The 17626-nt window shown below is 43.9% G+C and overlaps 2 protein-coding genes across 2 annotated transcripts in view; one reads left to right on the forward strand and one right to left on the reverse strand.

Annotated features, from left to right (window-relative positions):
- The window catches only part of INA (internexin neuronal intermediate filament protein alpha), a 13203-nt gene extending 11464 nt beyond the window's left edge, over positions 1 to 1739 (reverse strand). The window contains exon 1 of the mRNA XM_025880733.2: positions 675 to 1739. Coding sequence (XP_025736518.1) covers positions 675 to 1739 — 1065 coding nt within the window. The remainder of the gene's footprint in view (positions 1 to 674) is intronic.
- Positions 1659 to 17626, forward strand: part of NT5C2 (5'-nucleotidase, cytosolic II) — a 138594-nt gene continuing 122626 nt past the window's right edge. Inside the window, exon 1 of the mRNA XM_073904249.1 lies at positions 1659 to 1794. The gene's annotated coding sequence lies outside the window, so the exon portion shown is untranslated. The remainder of the gene's footprint in view (positions 1795 to 17626) is intronic.

Below are 17626 nucleotides of genomic sequence, written 5' to 3' on the forward strand. Positions count from 1 at the left end.
TGTGTGTGTGTGTGTGTGTGTGTGTGTGTGTGTGTGTGTGTGTGTGTGTGTCGGGAGGGGAAGAGGGTAGAGAAGGGAAGTTGTAACCAGCCCAATCACCCAGCTCCTTGGCTCCCAATCTCTACTCTTTTGAAGGCAAAAGTCAAAAAAATGATTGGGCAGAACCCTTCCCAGTTCAGTCCAGCATTCTTCTCTCTAGCGCAGACCATACTCCATAAATATCAATTCCGGGGCGCACAGAAAGCCTTTCAAAGTCAACCAAACAATCCAGACAGCAGAGACAGCACTGCCAACATGAGAGACTGTAACCCAACTGCATTGGGTTCACTCCTACTTTGGGTGGGGGACTGTTCTTCAGGACACCAGGGTGTTTATGTCCACTTGCGGACAGGGAGGCATGAATTAGATTTTGGGATTCTGAAAAACATAAGCTTAAGGGTGTTTTCTAAAAGGGCTCGGACAGGGACATGACGGGCAAGGAAAGAGGGTGACCAGGACTCTAGAATGAATAGTGTAGAGTCAAGGGCTTTTTGTTTGCCAGTGCCTCCAGTTGGGGTTCTTCCCCCCTCCTCTCAGTTCCTAGGGCCCCCCTAGGGGGGGATTTGTGTGGGAAGGCGCAGGTAGGTTGGGGAGAGAACAGGGCGCCCCTCCCATTGCAGCGTTCCAGCCCTTACCTGGTAGCTAGCCACCTCTGCACTGTGCCGCTCCTCCAGCTCCAGGATCTGCCTCTCCAAGGACTCGTTGGCCCCACGCAGCCCCTCAATCTCGATGGTGCGTGCCTGCAGCTGACGCCGGTATTCGTGAATCTCCTCGCGGCTTGCCCGGATGGCCTCGGTGCTGCGCGCTGCCTGCTCATTCAGGTTGGCAAACTTGGACTTGTACCACTCCTCGGCTGACTGGAGGTTCTTGGCAGCCAGGGACTCATATTGGGCGCGGATCTCCCTCAGCGCCGAACTCAGGTCTGGTTTAGCCACAGCCACGTCCACCTCGGCCGCGGCCTGCGACGATGCCTGCAGCGTGGCCAGCAGCTCGGCCACCTCCTCGTCGTGCACCTGGCGCACGAAGGCCAGCTCGTCCAGCAGCGACTCCACCTTCTTCTCCAGGTCCAGGCGGGCCAGCGTGGCGCCGTCCACGTCGCGCTGCTGCGCCTTCAGGGCGCGCTCCGCGCCTTCGCGCCCTCGGCTTTCCTCCTCGCAGCGCGCCCGAAGCCGCTGCACCTCCTCCGCCAGCCCGTCGCGCTCGAGCAGGGCCTGCGCGCGCGCCGAGCTCGCTTCCTCCAGCTGCGCGCGCAGGTCGCGCAGCTCGCGCTGGAAGAGCTCGCCCACGCGCGACGGTTCGGCGTGGCGCTGCCGCAGCGCGGCCAGCTCGGCCTCGAGCGCGCGGTTCTGTGTCTCCAGCTGGTGCACCTTCTCGATGAACACTGCGAAGCGGTCGTTGAGGCCCTGCAGCTGCTCCTTCTCATTGGTGCGGATGATCTTGTACTCGTTGGTGCGCGCCGCCGCCTGACTCAGGTCCAGCCCGTCGGACGCCGGGGGCCTGCGGTAGGCCAGGCCTAGGCCAAGCGACGAGGCCGAGGAGCAGGCGGCCGAGGAGGTCACATTGCAGCGGGACAGCGACTGCGAGCGGAAGCTACCGGCGCCACCGGCGCTGGAGAGGCGCGAGGACAGGCGAGAGCCATCTCCAAACACTTTGCGGTAGGAGGAGGAGGCACACAGATAGTGCTCCGAGCCGAAGCTCATGGTGCCGGGACCAGGGCCGGGAGAGCGGCTGCGGCTGAAGATACAGAGAGAAGAGGTGCGCCAGACGGGGCGCGGCTGGGCGGTGTGCACCGGGTTTTAAGGCGCCGGGGATGGGGCGGCGCGTTGGGGGCGGAGCTTCTGCTCCGGGTCTGGTGGAGAGAGGGAAGGGGGGCATCCAGGAGCGGGGGCGGGGAAGCGCAATGACAACTGCAGCTGCGCGCGCGGCGGACCTAGTTCGCGGAGACAAAGCGATTTGCGTAGAAGATGCTCCCTGTCCGCAGCGCCCCTCCCCAAGAATTGTCTGGTTTGGGACTGACTTGAGCGGCGGGGTGCCTAAACGACTGGGGTTTCCCATCCGGAGACCACTCGGCTCTGTCTTTTACCTTGACCCTGTCCTCCTTCCCCCCTTTAACCCAGCTGGAGTTAGGGTTTTCTGGGAGGTGTCCGTACGTCCGCCCATCCCTCCCCGGGAGCTCCTGAGGGTGAGGCCCTGTTTTTCCAGTTAGAGTGGGGACTTTTCTCTTCCCTCAGGCTTTGGTCCCTTTCCTCAGCCAGCTCAGGGTTCCCAGGGGGTAGAGTGGGTCTACGTCAGAGCTCATCTCATCAGCTGTTCCTCTGCAGCTCTCGGAAGCGCCCAGGGCTGGTGGCTGGGTGGAATGCTTGTGACGCCCGGGAAAAGAAGGTAGATAGATAAAGAACACGGACCTGAGTTGCAGAGAGTAGAAGGAAGCGCAGGAAACAGGTTGGATGGCTGCAGTGGGCAAAACTGAAGTGCCCCTGACATTTGTATAAGTAAACGGGTTTCCCATCGACAGACCACATGGCTCTGTCGCTTCCCTTGACCCTGTCCTCCTCGCCTTCACCCAGAGTTAGGGTTTTTCTGGGAGGTGGCCTGTATGCCCATCCCCACCCCGGAGCTCCTGATGGGGATGGGTTCACTACAGCCCCCACCACTCTCCATTGAATAACGCTCACCTTCTTAATTCATTTACTTTACCTATCTGGCCATGTAGGTAATAGAGATTTCAGGCTGTGTAAATCCTCGTCTGGTTTAGGAGCGCCCCTTCCTGTGGAGATCTCTTTTTGAACAAAAGAGGCCTCTGCAAACATTAAACTCCAGGAGTCTTCGCCACAGGGCAGGCCTCCTACAACACAGGGTGGGGGTGGGGGGTGTCAAAGAATGGGATCTGGAGAGATGAAGGCTGGGAGGAGTCTGTAGAATCTGTAGTGTGCATCACCTTCTAGCTTATAGTATCTCTCAGGATGTGGCTATGGCTTAGGAGAGGGAGTAGGAAGAACTTTTTAGTAGACTCCAGAATTCCAGACTGAAGGCCTTTTTGATTTGGAATCTCAAGGACGTAGTTCTAGGACAAGTTTTAACTTCACACAGGGAAATGGTACCTGAGACAGGCCACTAAAGGAAGGGAGAAGGGGAGTCCTATGGGACTTTGGAACATATTTCTTGGCTTTATACTTGATGTCGTGGAAGCTAGTCAGGCCGTGCCACAGCCTGTCCCCCTGGTTCCTTATCACAGACCAAGACCTGAGCTTAATTCTGTGTTCACTGGGCTCAGAAATACCTGGTGAGGATGAAAGAGTGCTAGCTAACACTACTGAGTAATGACTCTCAGCTACCCGTTGTGCCAGGACTTTTGCATAAAGGTTTACTTCCTTCTGACCAGTCTTCAAGGTGGCCCTTTACCCCCATCTTAGAGATCAGAAACCAGGGCTCAGCTGCAGCACTCTGCACAAGGTCACTAAGCAAGCAAATATACATTGTTTCCTCACTACGTAATTGTACTTCTTAGAGCAGTGAGGCTCTTGAAGTCTGATTAGTTTCCATGCAGCCAGCATAAGGCTAATAAGTGGGCTTCCAAAGAGTTTTGGCCAATAACAAAGTAGCAGGCTGGTTTGTAATTCAAAGAGTCAGAGGTGATGGGTTTGAATTGTGGCTTCTGCACTTACCAAGCTTGTAGGGATAACAATACCTACTTCCCAAGGTCATGAAAGAGTGAGTTGATGCATGTGAAGGTGCTTTGTAAGCTGTATAGGTATAAGGGGTTTTTGTCATCATTGTCCTCTTTCAAATAAAGGGACATTGCTTCCCATCTACCATCAATAGGATATGAATTGGGGCTAGTGATGGGATTGCAGGAAACTGTCCACCATTTCCTTCCACAGGCCTTCAGGCTGCCCCTTGGCAAAGAGGACACAGCCAACCTTGATTGGGGTACCTGAGGCCAGCGTGAGTGTGGTGAGTAGAAACAGCCACAGATAACTAGATCTTACTTCTGGGCTCTAGTTCCAGTCTCATTTCAACTGAGAATAACGCAGGAGAATAATTCCTCTTATTCAGGACTGAATAACTAAAAATCAGCAAAATGTCCTGGTTCGCGTTTTACCTTTCTTTCTCTTTCCATTCTCCAATAGAAGCAGTACTCCAAAGGTAAAACACAGACAAAGCAGAAGTGAGGCAAAGGGCCTGAATAATCCAACAAAGGGGTAGTGGTCTGGAAAATCTAGAGTGGGCTGCATTTTGTAATTTCTAAACAGTCTGTCCTAGATTCCAAACTGAGATTCCCCTGTGGGACTTGTACCTCCCCTTTCTTGGCATACCACCCCACAGGCCCAGATGTTTGGCTTTAATATTTTTAGCACAACGCTCTATTACCAAGGAGTGATCTTGGCTAAGCCTCAAACGACAGTTTCTTCCAGCTGGCCAGGTTTCTTGAGGGAATGCCCTGCCCTATGCAAAGGCCGTGTCTTCATCTTCCTGTAATGTCAGACCCAGGCGCTGTAGACACATGGGTTGGTCATCCCCAGGTTCTCCCTCATGCTACATCCTCTGGCCTCTCTGTGGCATCTGGCAGTGCTCACTACTCACCTTGGTTTCGAAGATTCAATTTTTGGCCTTCTGCTCTTCCCTCATAAACTCTTTTTCAGATCTTATGTCTTGCAGAGGCAAGGAGGCTTGTGGTAAAATTCTCTCCCTAAGGGATCTAGTTTTACATCATGGCTCTTTCTAGCCATGGGACTTTGAATAAATCACTGTTGTTTGCTGAACCTTAGTTTCTTTATCTGTAAAATTTCAATGAAACTAGCCACCCTGAGTGGTTTCCAAATCTGACTGCTCATTAGAAGTCCCTGGGTACTTAAATTCAGATTCTTGGGCCTTACCCCAGACCCTTGAATTTAGTTCTGAGAAGCCTTGACCTGCCTCTCATGAGATTTCCCTGAGGTTTAAATGAGAATATATACAGAGTGGGTATACCATGCCTGCCATGTGCATGCTCAATAAATGATGGCTATTAGAACTATCACCTTCTTTATTCATTCTGCAAATATTTCTGAGTACAAGGCACTGGACTAGGTGCTAGGAATAAGGCAGACATAGACTCTGCTCCATGAGACTGGAATCCTAGCAAGACAGATAGAGATTAAACAATGAATTACACAGTGAATTATTAATTATAGTTGTGACAAGTGCTCTGAAGGAAAGTCCAAGTTGCTGTGGGGTGTAAAACAAAAGGCCTGGGCGCCTGGGTGGCTCAGTTGGTTGGGCGACTGCCTTCGGCTCAGGTCATGATCCCGGACTCCCAGGATCGAGTCCCGCATCGGACTCCCTGCTCGGCGGGGAGCCTGCTTCTCCCTCTGACCCTCCCCCCTATCGTGTACTCTCTCTCTCTCATTCTCGCTTTCTCAAATAAATAAATATTAAAAAAAATAAAAAAAATAAAACAAAAGGCCTGACCTATGCTGATGATGCTCAAATCCTTAGTTCCAATTTCCAACTTTAATCTCACATCTCCAACTGCCTGTTGGACATCTCCTCATCGATGCTTGCTGGTCTTCAAGTACTGTATATTTAAAAGTGAACTTATCTAGCCTTTAGCCCCTCCACCCCAGCCCACTTCTTGATGTTTACTTTTCTGTCCTACCCGTTTCTCCACTTGTGCAATTCTTTCTTCTTGGTATTTCCTTCTCTGCCCCTACTTCAACTGTTGAAATCCTTAAGGCTCAAATACCACCTCCTCCATGAAGCCTTCTCTGCTATTTCAGAAGTAAGGTGATGCTTCCCTCCCATGAATTCAACTCCTCCTACCCATAGCCTTTTCAGTACTCACATGACTAATAATTACCTACCTGCTGAGCCAGGCGCCCCTACCTACCATCTTCTGCTGTTAATTATTTGTGTGCTTGTCTAAGCTTAACTGAAAGTCCCTTGAGCACAACTCTTCTTCTACATCTGTGAATCTCTCAACGTCTATCACAGTATTAAACACATGTAAGGTGAAAAAAATGGTTGAAAATTCTTTTTCGGGGGCACCTGGGTGGCTCAGTTGGTTAAACCTCTGCCTTTGGCTCAGGTCATGATCTCAGGGTCCTGAGATCGAGCTCCACATTAGGCTCCCTGCTCAGCGGGAGTCTGCTTCTCCCTCTGCCTCTCCCTCTGCCCCTAACTCTGCTTGTGCTCTCTGTCTTCCTCTCCCTCTCTCTCTCTCAAATAAATAAATAAAATCTTTAAAAAATTCTTTTCTGTACAACTACTTGGAGTCACCAAGGGCGCAACCCTTAAAAGAAATCAATAGATTTGACTTCATCAAAACTAAAAAATTTTTTGTCTGCAAAAGACCTTATTAAGAAGATAAAAAGAAGAAGATGATGATGAAAAGAAAAACCATAGACTGGGAGAAAATGTTTGCAAATCATATATACCACAAAGGATTTGTATCCATAATATATAAAGATCTCTAAACACAGCAGTAAGAAACATTCCAGTTAGAAAATGGGCAAAAGATTTGAACAGACATTTTACCAAAGGGAATATAAAGATGGCAAATAAGTATATGAAAATATGTTCAGTATCACTAGCCATTAGGGAAATGCAAATGAAAACCCCAATGATATATACTATCTACCTACTAGATAGGTGGCTACCTACTGAATGAAACAAAATATTGACAATACCAACTGCTTACAAGGATTCAGAGCATCTGGATCTCTTATCTGTTGCTGGTAGGATTGTAAAATGATACAACCACTCTGGAAGACATTTTGGCGGTTTCTTATGAAGTTAAACATATGTTTACCATATGACCCAGCAATCTCGCTCCTGAGTATTTAGCCTAGAAAAAAACAAAAACGGAGCACCTGAGTGGCTCAGTTGGTTAAGCAGCTCCCTTAGGCTCAGGTCATGATCTCAGGGTCCTGGGATTGAGTCCTGCATCAGGCTCTCTGCTCAGCAGGGAGTCTGCTTCTTCCTCTGCCCCTCCCCACCCAACTCGTGCTCTCTCTCTTTCTCAAATAAATAAAATCTTTAAAAAAGAAAAAGAAAAATGAAAACCTACAAAAAATCTGTACATCCATAGTAGCTTTCTTGATAATAGACAAAAACAGGAAACAACCCAAATGTCCTTCAACAGATGAGTGGATAAACCAACTGCCCAATGTAATACCACTCAGTATTGAAAACAATCAACTATTAAAACAATTAAAATTAAAAATTAAAAAGAATCAACTATTGATGAATAATTCTCAACAACTTGGATGAATCACAAGGGCATTGTGCTGATCTCAAAAAATTACATGATAAATGATTCCATTTGTGTAACATTCTCAAAGTGACAAAATTATAGTGATGGAGAACAGATTAGGGGTTGATTGATTAGGATTTTTGGGGAGGATGTGACTATAAAGGGGTAACATGCAGGGGTTTTTTTGTGTGTGGTGATGGAGCACTTCTGTTACTCAAATCTATACATGTGAAAAATTCATAGAATGAGAGAAAGAGAAACTGAGAAACCTAGTGAAATCCAAATAAGATCTGTAGTTGAATTAATTTGCTGTGTCAGTGTCATTTTCCTGGTTTTGATAATGTACTATGGTTATATAAGATGTTATCATGGAGAGCAAGCTGGGTGAATGGTACCTGGGAACTTTCTGTACTATTTTTGCAACTTCTTGTGAGTCTTAAACTATTTCAAAGTAAGAAATAGTTCTTTGGGAAAAAAATTTATAAATAGGCAAATGTTCTTTGGAGATACATGCTGAAGTATTTTGGATTGCAGTGTCATGGTTTATATAACTTACTCTCAGATGGTTTAGCAAACACACACACACACACACACACACACACAGAGATAAAACAAATGTGGCAAAAAGTTAACAGTTGGTGAATACAGATGTTTTATTAGCCTTGCAACTTTTCTCTAGGTTTGAAATTTTTCAAATAAAAAGTTAGGAACATTGGTTAATATATAGATGGATAGGTAGATAGAAAGTAAGCAAAAAAGATAGAGGCGCCTGGGTGACTCAGTTGGTTAAGCATCTGACTCTTGATTTTGGCTCAGGTCATGATTTCAGGGTTGTGGGATCAAGCCCCATGTCTGGTTCTGCACTCGGTGTGGAACCTGCTTAAGATTCTCTCTCGCAGTATGCCTGGGTGGCTCAGTTAGTTGAGCATCTGCCTTTAGCTCAGGTCCTGATCACAGGGTTCTGGGATTGAGTCCCAGTTGGGCTCCTTGCTCAGCGGGGAGCCTGCTTCTCCCTCTGCCTGCCACTCCCCCTGCTTGTTCTTTCTCTTTCTCTCTGACAAATAAATAAATAAACAAATAAACAAAATCTTAAAAAAAGATTCTCTTAGGGCGCCTGGGTAGCTCAGATGGTTAAACGTCTGCCTTCGCCTCAGGTTATGATCCCAGGGTCCTGGGATCGAGTCCTGCATCGGGCTCCCTGCTAGGCGGGGAGCCTGCTTCTCCCTCTTCCTCTGCCTCTCTCTCTCTCTCTCTCTCTGACTCTCATGAATAAATAAATAAAACATTAAAAAAAATTCTCTCTCCCTCCCCCTATACCCCGCCACGCCTCTCAAATAATAAGTAAATTTTTTAAAAAAGTGTCACCCAAATCTAGGATTGAACCAATGACCTTGAATCTAATGTTCTCCCAGTTTCATCTAATTTAAAGTCTTCTCCTCCCTCCTTTCTGCCCCAAAATAGGAAAATCCTTTTTCTAGAGTAACAGAAAAAGGTCAGAATTCACACTTTGTTGGGAGTATTTTAAGTGCTACTCTGAGTTCTTGGTGTTATCTAGTCCTTTAACAAACATTTACTGAACCTTGGCTCTATGCCAACTGCTTGAATTACAGCAATGAATATAGAAGTGATAAAAAGTGTCACTATTCTCAAATTTTTATAAATACAGAATCATATGAATCTTATATACTGTTCTGCAGCTTTTTAAAATGTCATTCATTGTGGCCATTTCCCCATAGCAGGTATCTAGATCTATTTACTTCTTTTTACAATCCAGTATAGTGCATGGATGTGCCGTAATTTATCAGTCTCTTGTTGGACTTTTATGTTGTTTTAGTTTTTTCCTATTAAAAATAGTCTTGGGGCACCTGGGTGGCTCAGTCATTAAGCGTCTGACTTCAGCTCAGGTCATGATCCCAGGGTCCCGGGATCGAGTCCCGCATCGGGCTTCCTGCTCAGCAGGGAGTCTGCTTCTCCCTCTGACCCTCTTCCCTCTCGTGCTTTCTATCTCTCATTCTCTCTCTCTCTCAAATAAATAAATAAAATCTTTAAAAAAAGTTGTTAAAAAAATTTAAAAAAGGTTTTTGTGTTTTGGCCTCAACAGTCTCTCTGTGCTTAAGCCTATCCAAAAGGTTCTGTGTATTTTTGTAATTCTCTCTCTGTCATCCTTTCCCCTTAGAATTATCTGTTCATCCACCTCTTCTAAATCTGAGTTTAGGCTGAACCAGAGTTGCCAAGGCCTCAGGAGCCTACAAAGAGGCTTTGCTGCTCAGTTACACTTCAGGACCTTGGACAGCTCTCCAGCTTTCCTGGTGCGCTCCCTACTTACTAGACTTTGTAGAATGTCAGAATGGAATTGAATTTGAAAAACCATTTAGTCCACCCGCTGCCTTTTGCTGATGCCCAGAGAAAGGATCCCAGTCAGCAAATATTTCAGGATTATTAACAGCTTGGCTGTGAGAGATACAGAGGGCTTGGAGGCCTCTCTTTCCTCCAGCATTTCTTATACCCACATGTCTGCTGATGCCTAAAAAAAAAAACTTTCAGTTCAATTCAGCAAACTTCAATGGATCAAGCTTTTCCCTCCATGGAAAGAGAAAAGGCCTAAACACAGGTATACTCTGGGAAGGGGAACAAAGGGACTTTAGTTTGAATGAAAAAATAATCCCTCCTAAGGGCTGGTCTCCATAGGGACTAGAGGAATAGAGAACAGCAGAGCACTGGGGACCCAAAAGGGGCTAGAGAGGCAATGGCAGAATGAAGTAGAGAAGAGGGGCATTCAGTGAAGTCTGGTCTCTGAAAGCAGACGTGGTGAGCTTCACACTGTTCACACCAGTGCACCTTACCTTCCTAAATGAGAATACAGAGACCTGTTGTCTTCGCTCCAACTATGCATAGCAAGTCACTAGACCATTTTCAGAAGATGTTTATGTAATGATTTAATACGTTTTTCTTCATTGTTACTCACAATAAACTTAGAAAGGGTTTTATTATCTCTATTTTTCAAATGAATATACTAAGAAGTTGGGTAACTTGCCTAAAGTGACACAGCTAGAAAATGGCAGAACTGAGTCTTGAACCCACTTTCTCTGACTCTACGCTGCTGTTCGTTCCATCATACTGCATCCCTAATGGATTTTTGTGTGTGTGGTAACATATTCAGAACATGAGCTATTTAAACAATTTTAAAATGTACAATTCAGTGGTGGTAAGTACTTTCACAATGTCATGTAATCATTGCCACTAGATAGTGGCCACTATTTCTAAAACTTTTTCATCATTCCAAACAGAAACTTTCATTAAGTAATAACTCCCCAATTCCCCCGACCCCAGCCCTTGGTAACTTCTATTCTACATTCTGTCTCTTTGATCTTGATTATTCTAGATACCTCATGTAAGTCGAATGATACCATATTTATTCTCTTGTGTCTGAATTCTATTCAGCATAATGTTTTCAAGATTCATCCATGTTGTAGCATGTATTAGAACTTCATTTCTTTCTATGGCCTAATAGAGTCTTGTGGTTGCAAAGGACATATTCACTGAGGTCATCAGAAGTAATGAGGGGTGATTGTAAGGAACTTTAGAGAATTAAAGAAGACAGACTTCTCAGCAACAGGGCTAGAGGTTCAGGAATAGCTATATGACTGGGCTGACTGGGGACTTAAAAGCAGTTTGGAATCTAATCACAACTCTAGGGACCCAAATATCTCATTGCCCCCTACATGGCAGTAATTTGCTAATTTTCTGATAGTCGGCCATTTTGCCAACTCAGTGATATTCTGTTTCCACGGCTTCTGTATGGTCTGGCACTACCAACCACCTACTCACTTTTTGAGAGGCAACACTCAGGCTTTTGTTGACGCCAGATTTCTACTGTTTCAAGGACATGCTATCTTTTCTCTGTGCCCTTCATTTCCTGTGCCCACTGTCAGCTGACAGACTATCTTCAAAAATCTCTCTTTTCTGATTGGCCTGGTTAATCTCCAATCATTTCATATCATACCACCTCATAAGCCACCTGCTCCCCTAGACATTAGCTGCCCTTGAGTCAAGCATCTTCCCCTTCTCTGATCAGTGTGGCCAGGGTGGTAAGTCCCATGCTACTGAATATGGCTTTTAATGGTAAAGGCCTGCTTCTCTCGGGAGTAGGTTGGGAGCATGGCGGGCAGGTGCCCTGGGAGTCATTGACTTCATCCTTCTAGATCAGCTCTCCTGTGCTCTGCTATGAGGCTGTCTGTCCATTGTACTATAACCCTATGGCCTGCCTCTACTTCTGTGACTTCACAAGTCATGGAGCACAGGTGTATATTCTGAGTTGATGTGTACTATGCAGATATTTCTGCACATATTTTTTAAATTATGCAAATAGTTGCCATATGGTGATATGTAGTTTGGAGTTGCTTGAAACATCCCCAGCTTATTTCAAGCTGCCTACTTACAGTTTCTGAATGAGGTTGTTTCTCTCAAGACTGAAAATCTGTTGTCAGTTCTCTTGCCAAGTCTACAATAACAAGAAGATAGAACACAGGTGTGAGCAAATGCATGAAGTGGGTTCCACTTACCATAAACTGTCATAAAAAGGACTGGATTATGGGGATAAGGCCATTCCTAGTTCTGTGACTATGACAGAGGATGTAGTGTTCACCAAACAAAGACTTTTTGTGAGTAGGAAATAAACTTCTGTGGGTTAGGCCCTGGAGACTGGGGACTGACTTACTGCAGCATAACCTAGAGTCACCTTGGCTAGTATAGTCGCTAACTCAGTGTGAGCTTGGGCAAATAACAGTGTCCTCAGTTCTCATCTCCCTCTTCTGAAACATAAGAGTTGCCCCAGATAATCTCAAAGGTCACCTTCTAAGATTCTCTGATTCCTAATTGACCATATCCTGTTGCAAGGTTTTCTGTCCACTTCTCTCCATTCTTAACTGCCATTGATGTATATTATTTCTCATCTGATCATTCTAAAAGCCTTCTAATTGCCCTATTTTTTAAAAAATAGTTTTTACTATTTTCTCCACTTTGCAGTAGAGAAACCTTGCAGACACTACCTTAACCAAGTGATCAGGTTAACATTGCCAATAATAAGTCATATTGAAGGGACATCAGCGAAACAGTAGAGTAAGGAAATCCAAAAGTTCATCCCTTCATAATAGCAACAAAAAATGTGGCAAAAACCGTTAGAATCAACTTTTTCAGAACACTGGACACTAATAGACCAATAATAAGTAATGAGATTAAATCAATAAGCAAAAAACTCTCAACAAAAACAACAAAATCCTGGGACCAGATGCTTTCACTAGTAAATTCTATCAGACGTTTAAAGAAGAATCAGCAGTAATCCTTCTCAAACTCTCGCAAAACATACAAGAGGAGAGAACACTTTTTTTTTTAAAGATTTTATTTATTTATTTGACAGAGAGAGACAGCGAGAGCAGGAACACAAGCAGGGGGAGTGGGAGAGGGAGAAGCAGGCTTTGCGCAGAGCCACCCAGGTGCCCCAAGAACACTTTTCAAAAAAAGATTTTATTTATTTATTTGACAGAGAGCACAAGTAGGAGGAGCGGCAGAGGGAGAGGAAGAAGCACGCTCCCCATTGAGCAGAGAGCCCAATACGGAGCTGGATTCCAGGACCCCGGGATCATGACCTGAGCCGAAAGCAGACACTCAACCAACTGAGCCACCCAGGTGCCCCACGAGAACACTTCTTAACTCATTATATTTATTCATTTGCATGAATACAGGTGCAAAAGTCCTTAATGAAATACTAGCAAATTGATTCAAGCAAGTACAATAAGAGGATTATACCTCATGACTAAGTGAGATTTACCCCAGCAATGCAATGGTGGCTCAGCATATGAAAATCAATACAACACACCATATTAATAGAACAGAGGATGAAAATACACATAGTTTCATTTCCATCAATGCAGAAAAATTTTTCGACAAAATCCAACACCCTTTTATGATAAAAACACCCAACAAACTAGAAATAGAAAGGAACTTTCTCAGGGCACCTGGGTGGCTCAGTTGGTTAAGCATGTGACTCTTGATTTCAGCTCAGGTCTTGATCTCAGGGTCATGAGTTCAAGCCCCGTGTTGGGTTCCACACTGGGTGTGGAGCCTACTTAAAAAAAAAAAATCTTTTTTTAATAAAAGAAAGGAACTTCCTCAACCTGATAAAAAGCGTGTACAAAAAATCCATAGTTAACATCCTAATGGTGAAAGATGGAAAGCTTTCTTCCTAAGATCAGGAACAAGGCAAAGATAGCCACTTTTTCCGTATTTATCTAACATTGTATTGGAAGTTCTAGCCAAAGAATTAAGCAACAAAAGGAAGTCAAAAAGCCTTCAGATTAGAAAGAAAGAAGTAAACTATTCCTATTCACAGATGACATGATTTTATATAGAGAAAATCCTAAAGAATCCACAAAAACCTATTCATGTCAAACAAATTCACCAAGGTTGCAGGATACAAGATCAGTGTACCCAAATCAACTATACTTCTATAAACTAGTAATGAACAATCTGAAAATTAAAACTTAAAAATTCCACTTATGGGGTACCTTGCTGGCACAGTCAGTAGAGCGTGTGACTCTTGATCTCAGGGTAGTGAGTTCAAGCCCCACATTGGGCATGGAGCCTACTTAAAATAAAAATTTAAAAAATAAGTAAAATAAAAATTCCACTTATAATAGCATTAAAAAGAATAAATACTTAGAGGGTGCCTGGGTGGCTCAGTTGGTTAAGCGACTACCTTCGGCTCAGGTCATGATCCTGGAGTCCCGGGATCGAGTCCCGCATCGGGCTCCCTGCTCAGCAGGGAGTCTGCTTCTCGCTCTGACCCTCTTCCCTCTCATGCTCTCTATCTCTCATTCTCTCTCTCTCAAATAAATAAAATCTTTTAAAAAAAGAATAAATACTTAGAAATAATTTTAACAAAACAAATTCAAGACTTATACACTGAAAACTACAAAACATCATTGAAAGAAATTAAAGATCTAAATAAATGGAAGTATGTCCCATGTTCATATATTGGAAGACTTAATATTATTATGATGGCAGTACTCCCCAAATTGATCTATAGACTTAGTGCAATATTTATCAAAATCTCAGCAGCTTTTTTTGCAGCTGGACATGGGCAAACTAATTCTAAAATTCATATGGAATTGCAAGGTACTCTGAATAGCCAAACCAATCCTGAAAAAGAACAAAGTTGGAAGACTCACAGTTTTTGATTTCAAAACATAACTAAAAAACTATGCTAATCAAAACAGTGCTGGCATAAGCATAGACCTATAAATCAATAGGATAGAATTAAGAGTACAGAAATAATCCTGTACATTTTAGGTGACTTGATTTTTGACAAGGGTTCCAAGAGCAATGGGGAAAGAATAGTCTTTTCAACAGGTGATTTTGGAACAAGTGGATAGATGCATGCAAAAGAATGAAGTTGACCCTATATTAATTTGCTAGCGTTCCCATAATACTGTAGACTGGATGACTTCCATGACAGAAATTAATTTTCTCACAGTTCTGGAGGTTAAATGACGAAGATCAAGGTGTTGGCAGAATTGATTTCTTCTGAAGCCTCTCTCCTTTGCTTGTAGGTGGTCACCATCTCCCCTGTGTTTTCACATGGTCTTTCCTCTGTGCATGTCTGTGTCCTTATCTCCTCTTCTTGCCCAGTTCAGAGTCCAGTTCAGAGCTGGGAGGTCCAGCTCAGAGCAGCACAGAGATCCAGAGCAGCAAGCTCCTGCAGGGAGGGGCAGGATGTTTCCAGCCATGCATGGAGGATTTTCATCAGCTCCTCGTGTGGCAGTGAGAGAGGCGGCAATTCCCGAAACAGGTTTTCTGGTGAATGGAAATGTGTTTTCAGTTCTCTGTCCTTAAAGTACCCAGAAATAATACTGGCTTCTTTGGTTTGAGTAAAACTGGGGATGTTGGACAACTTGGGAGAAACAGATATTGAGCTCTCTGCTAATCTGGCATATTAGGTGATCAAGCTGATTTTCTTTTGAAAAGTAGAAGAGATGTGACCATATTTGTCCCCTACGCTAGCGGTTCTGGTTGTTTCTGGTCATGCTAGTCATATCACTTAAAGCTGGGCTTCTGAGAAACAGTTGCTTCATTGCTTGTCATTCATTACAGGTATCCCCTACTTTTCCAAAGTTTGCATTATTACCACGTTGCTTTTATGAAAGACCTACATTAATACCTGTTTTCCCTAACCAGAAGAAATCCAAAGAGAATTTTAGCTTTTACAATAAAAAGGCGAGAAGTGAAAATAATGTTCAGGGTTTGTTTTACAGTGAGCCCTTAGAGAGACAGTGCCCATTCTGAGCAGCAGGGGTCGCACAGCCAAACTCCTTCCCAGGGAACCACACAGCATCTCAGCATCACGCTGTCGGTGAGCATCTGTGCTTTATCACAATTCATTTTGTGCATCGTTGGCAAGATGTGTCCTAAGGTATCAGAAAAGCCTAAGAGAGGTTATTTTTTGGGTCTGAGAACTCTAAAAAAATTTTCCATATAAATTAATGGTAATTGCTTCTTCACTTTACACCATTTTAAAAGGTTTCATAAGGAAGCTCTACTTTTGGATAGTGGGAAAAACCTGTATTTCTTTCCCTGTTTCTTTGGAGAGAAGGACTGGGATAGTGGAAAACAGGAATCCTAAAGTGAATAGAAGGGCCCTAATCCTTCAGAGAAGGCTGTCTCGGCACCACCACCCCACCCCTATTTCTTAGTATTCTGTAAAAGGGGACCACACCCCCTTCCAGCTCATCACAGATAGGTGATTTTCTCATCATTTGAGACCGTTTGCTTCCCAGCCTTTCCATTCTTGTTGCTGCTTCTCAGTCCCCTCAGGTGGACAAATGCTGAGTGTTCTGTCATGGATATTTACTAATCCATCATTGCTCAAGTAAATTCATTTTTAAGAAATTGATTAGGATAGATTATTCCTGCTCTAGGAGCTTGTGATTAATGACTGACTTGGTGCTTTAAAATGTTTCCTGGAGGGGCACCTGGGTGGCTCAGTCGTTGGGCTTCTGCCTTCGGCTCAGGTCATGATCTCGGGGTCCTGGGATCGAGCCCTGCGTCGGGCTCCCTCCTTGGCAGGAAGTCTGCTTCTCCTTCTCCTGCTCCCCCTGCTTGTGTTCCCTCTCTAGCTGTCTCTCTCTCTGTGTCAAATAAATAAATAAAATCTTTAAAAAAAATAAAAAATGTTTCCTGGACATGCAGGCAGTGTCAGGACCTAATTCAAAAGATTTTTTTTCTCTGTTTCCTCATTTAGAGGGATATATTCTGTCTCTTATAAAAATAGGTTCAAAGTAATAGGTAGCTTGTAGCAATTCCTTCAGAGATTCTCTCAGAATTAAGGCTTTTGTTAAAAAAAAAAAAGAAAGAATTAAGGCTCTTGTGATAGAGAAATAAGTCTCAGAGCTTCTATCTGGGCATGTGAAAAGAACAAAGGTTTATTTTTTCCTCCCAATTTTTTGTTATAATTCTGTATTCTACTTCTTAAAAATTTAACTTTTATCTATATTTTTTGTGTTGATATAGTCTTCAAATTTTTTAAAATTATTCACAAATTTTACTTTTTTTGTTTATTTTATTTTTTTTTAGTAATCTCTACATTTAACATGGGGCTCAAACTCATGACCCTGAGATCAAAAGTCACATGCTTTCATGACTGAGCCAGCCAGGCACCCCATCAAAATTTTTACTTTTTTTAAAAAGATTTATTTATTTGAGAGAGAGAGAAAGAGCATGTACATGCTCACACACAGTGGGGAGGGGCAGAGGGAGAGGGAGTCTGAAGCAGACTCCATGCTGAGCATAGAGCCCTACATGGGGCTCGATCTCCTGACCCTGAGATCAGGACCTGAGCTGGAACCAAGAGTTGGATGCTTAACTGACTCTGCCACCCAGGCACCCCTTTAATGCTCTATGTAACATATATCATATTCAAATTTCCCAATTGTCTTTTTGGCTGTTTTTGTTTTTTGTTTTTGGATCATACACTGCATTTGATTATATCTCAGTTTTATCCTCTACAAATTAAAATATGTAATTTGCAGTAGAGTTGCATCACAATTATCATGAAGATTAAAAGCATGTTTGTAAAAGTACCCAGTGCTGTACCCAGCCCATATATCTAAGCATGTACCTAGACTCTCAGAAATGTATAGCTTTTAAGGAACCCTGTTCATCTCTTCAGTTCATGCTCTGAAGACCATGGGAAACATTAAGAAAACCAGGAAGTTTTATCAAGGAACCGAAGTTTGGAGAGAACTACACTGGCATATAATCAAGTACAGGCTATGAGTTCCTTAGAGGTTTAAAAATAGG

The sequence above is a fragment of the Callorhinus ursinus genome, unplaced genomic scaffold (genome assembly GCF_003265705.2).
Source record: "Callorhinus ursinus isolate GAN/ISIS: 27379988/994484 unplaced genomic scaffold, GSC_fseal_2.0 scaffold20, whole genome shotgun sequence".
NCBI classification, from domain to species: Eukaryota; Metazoa; Chordata; class Mammalia; order Carnivora; family Otariidae; genus Callorhinus; species Callorhinus ursinus.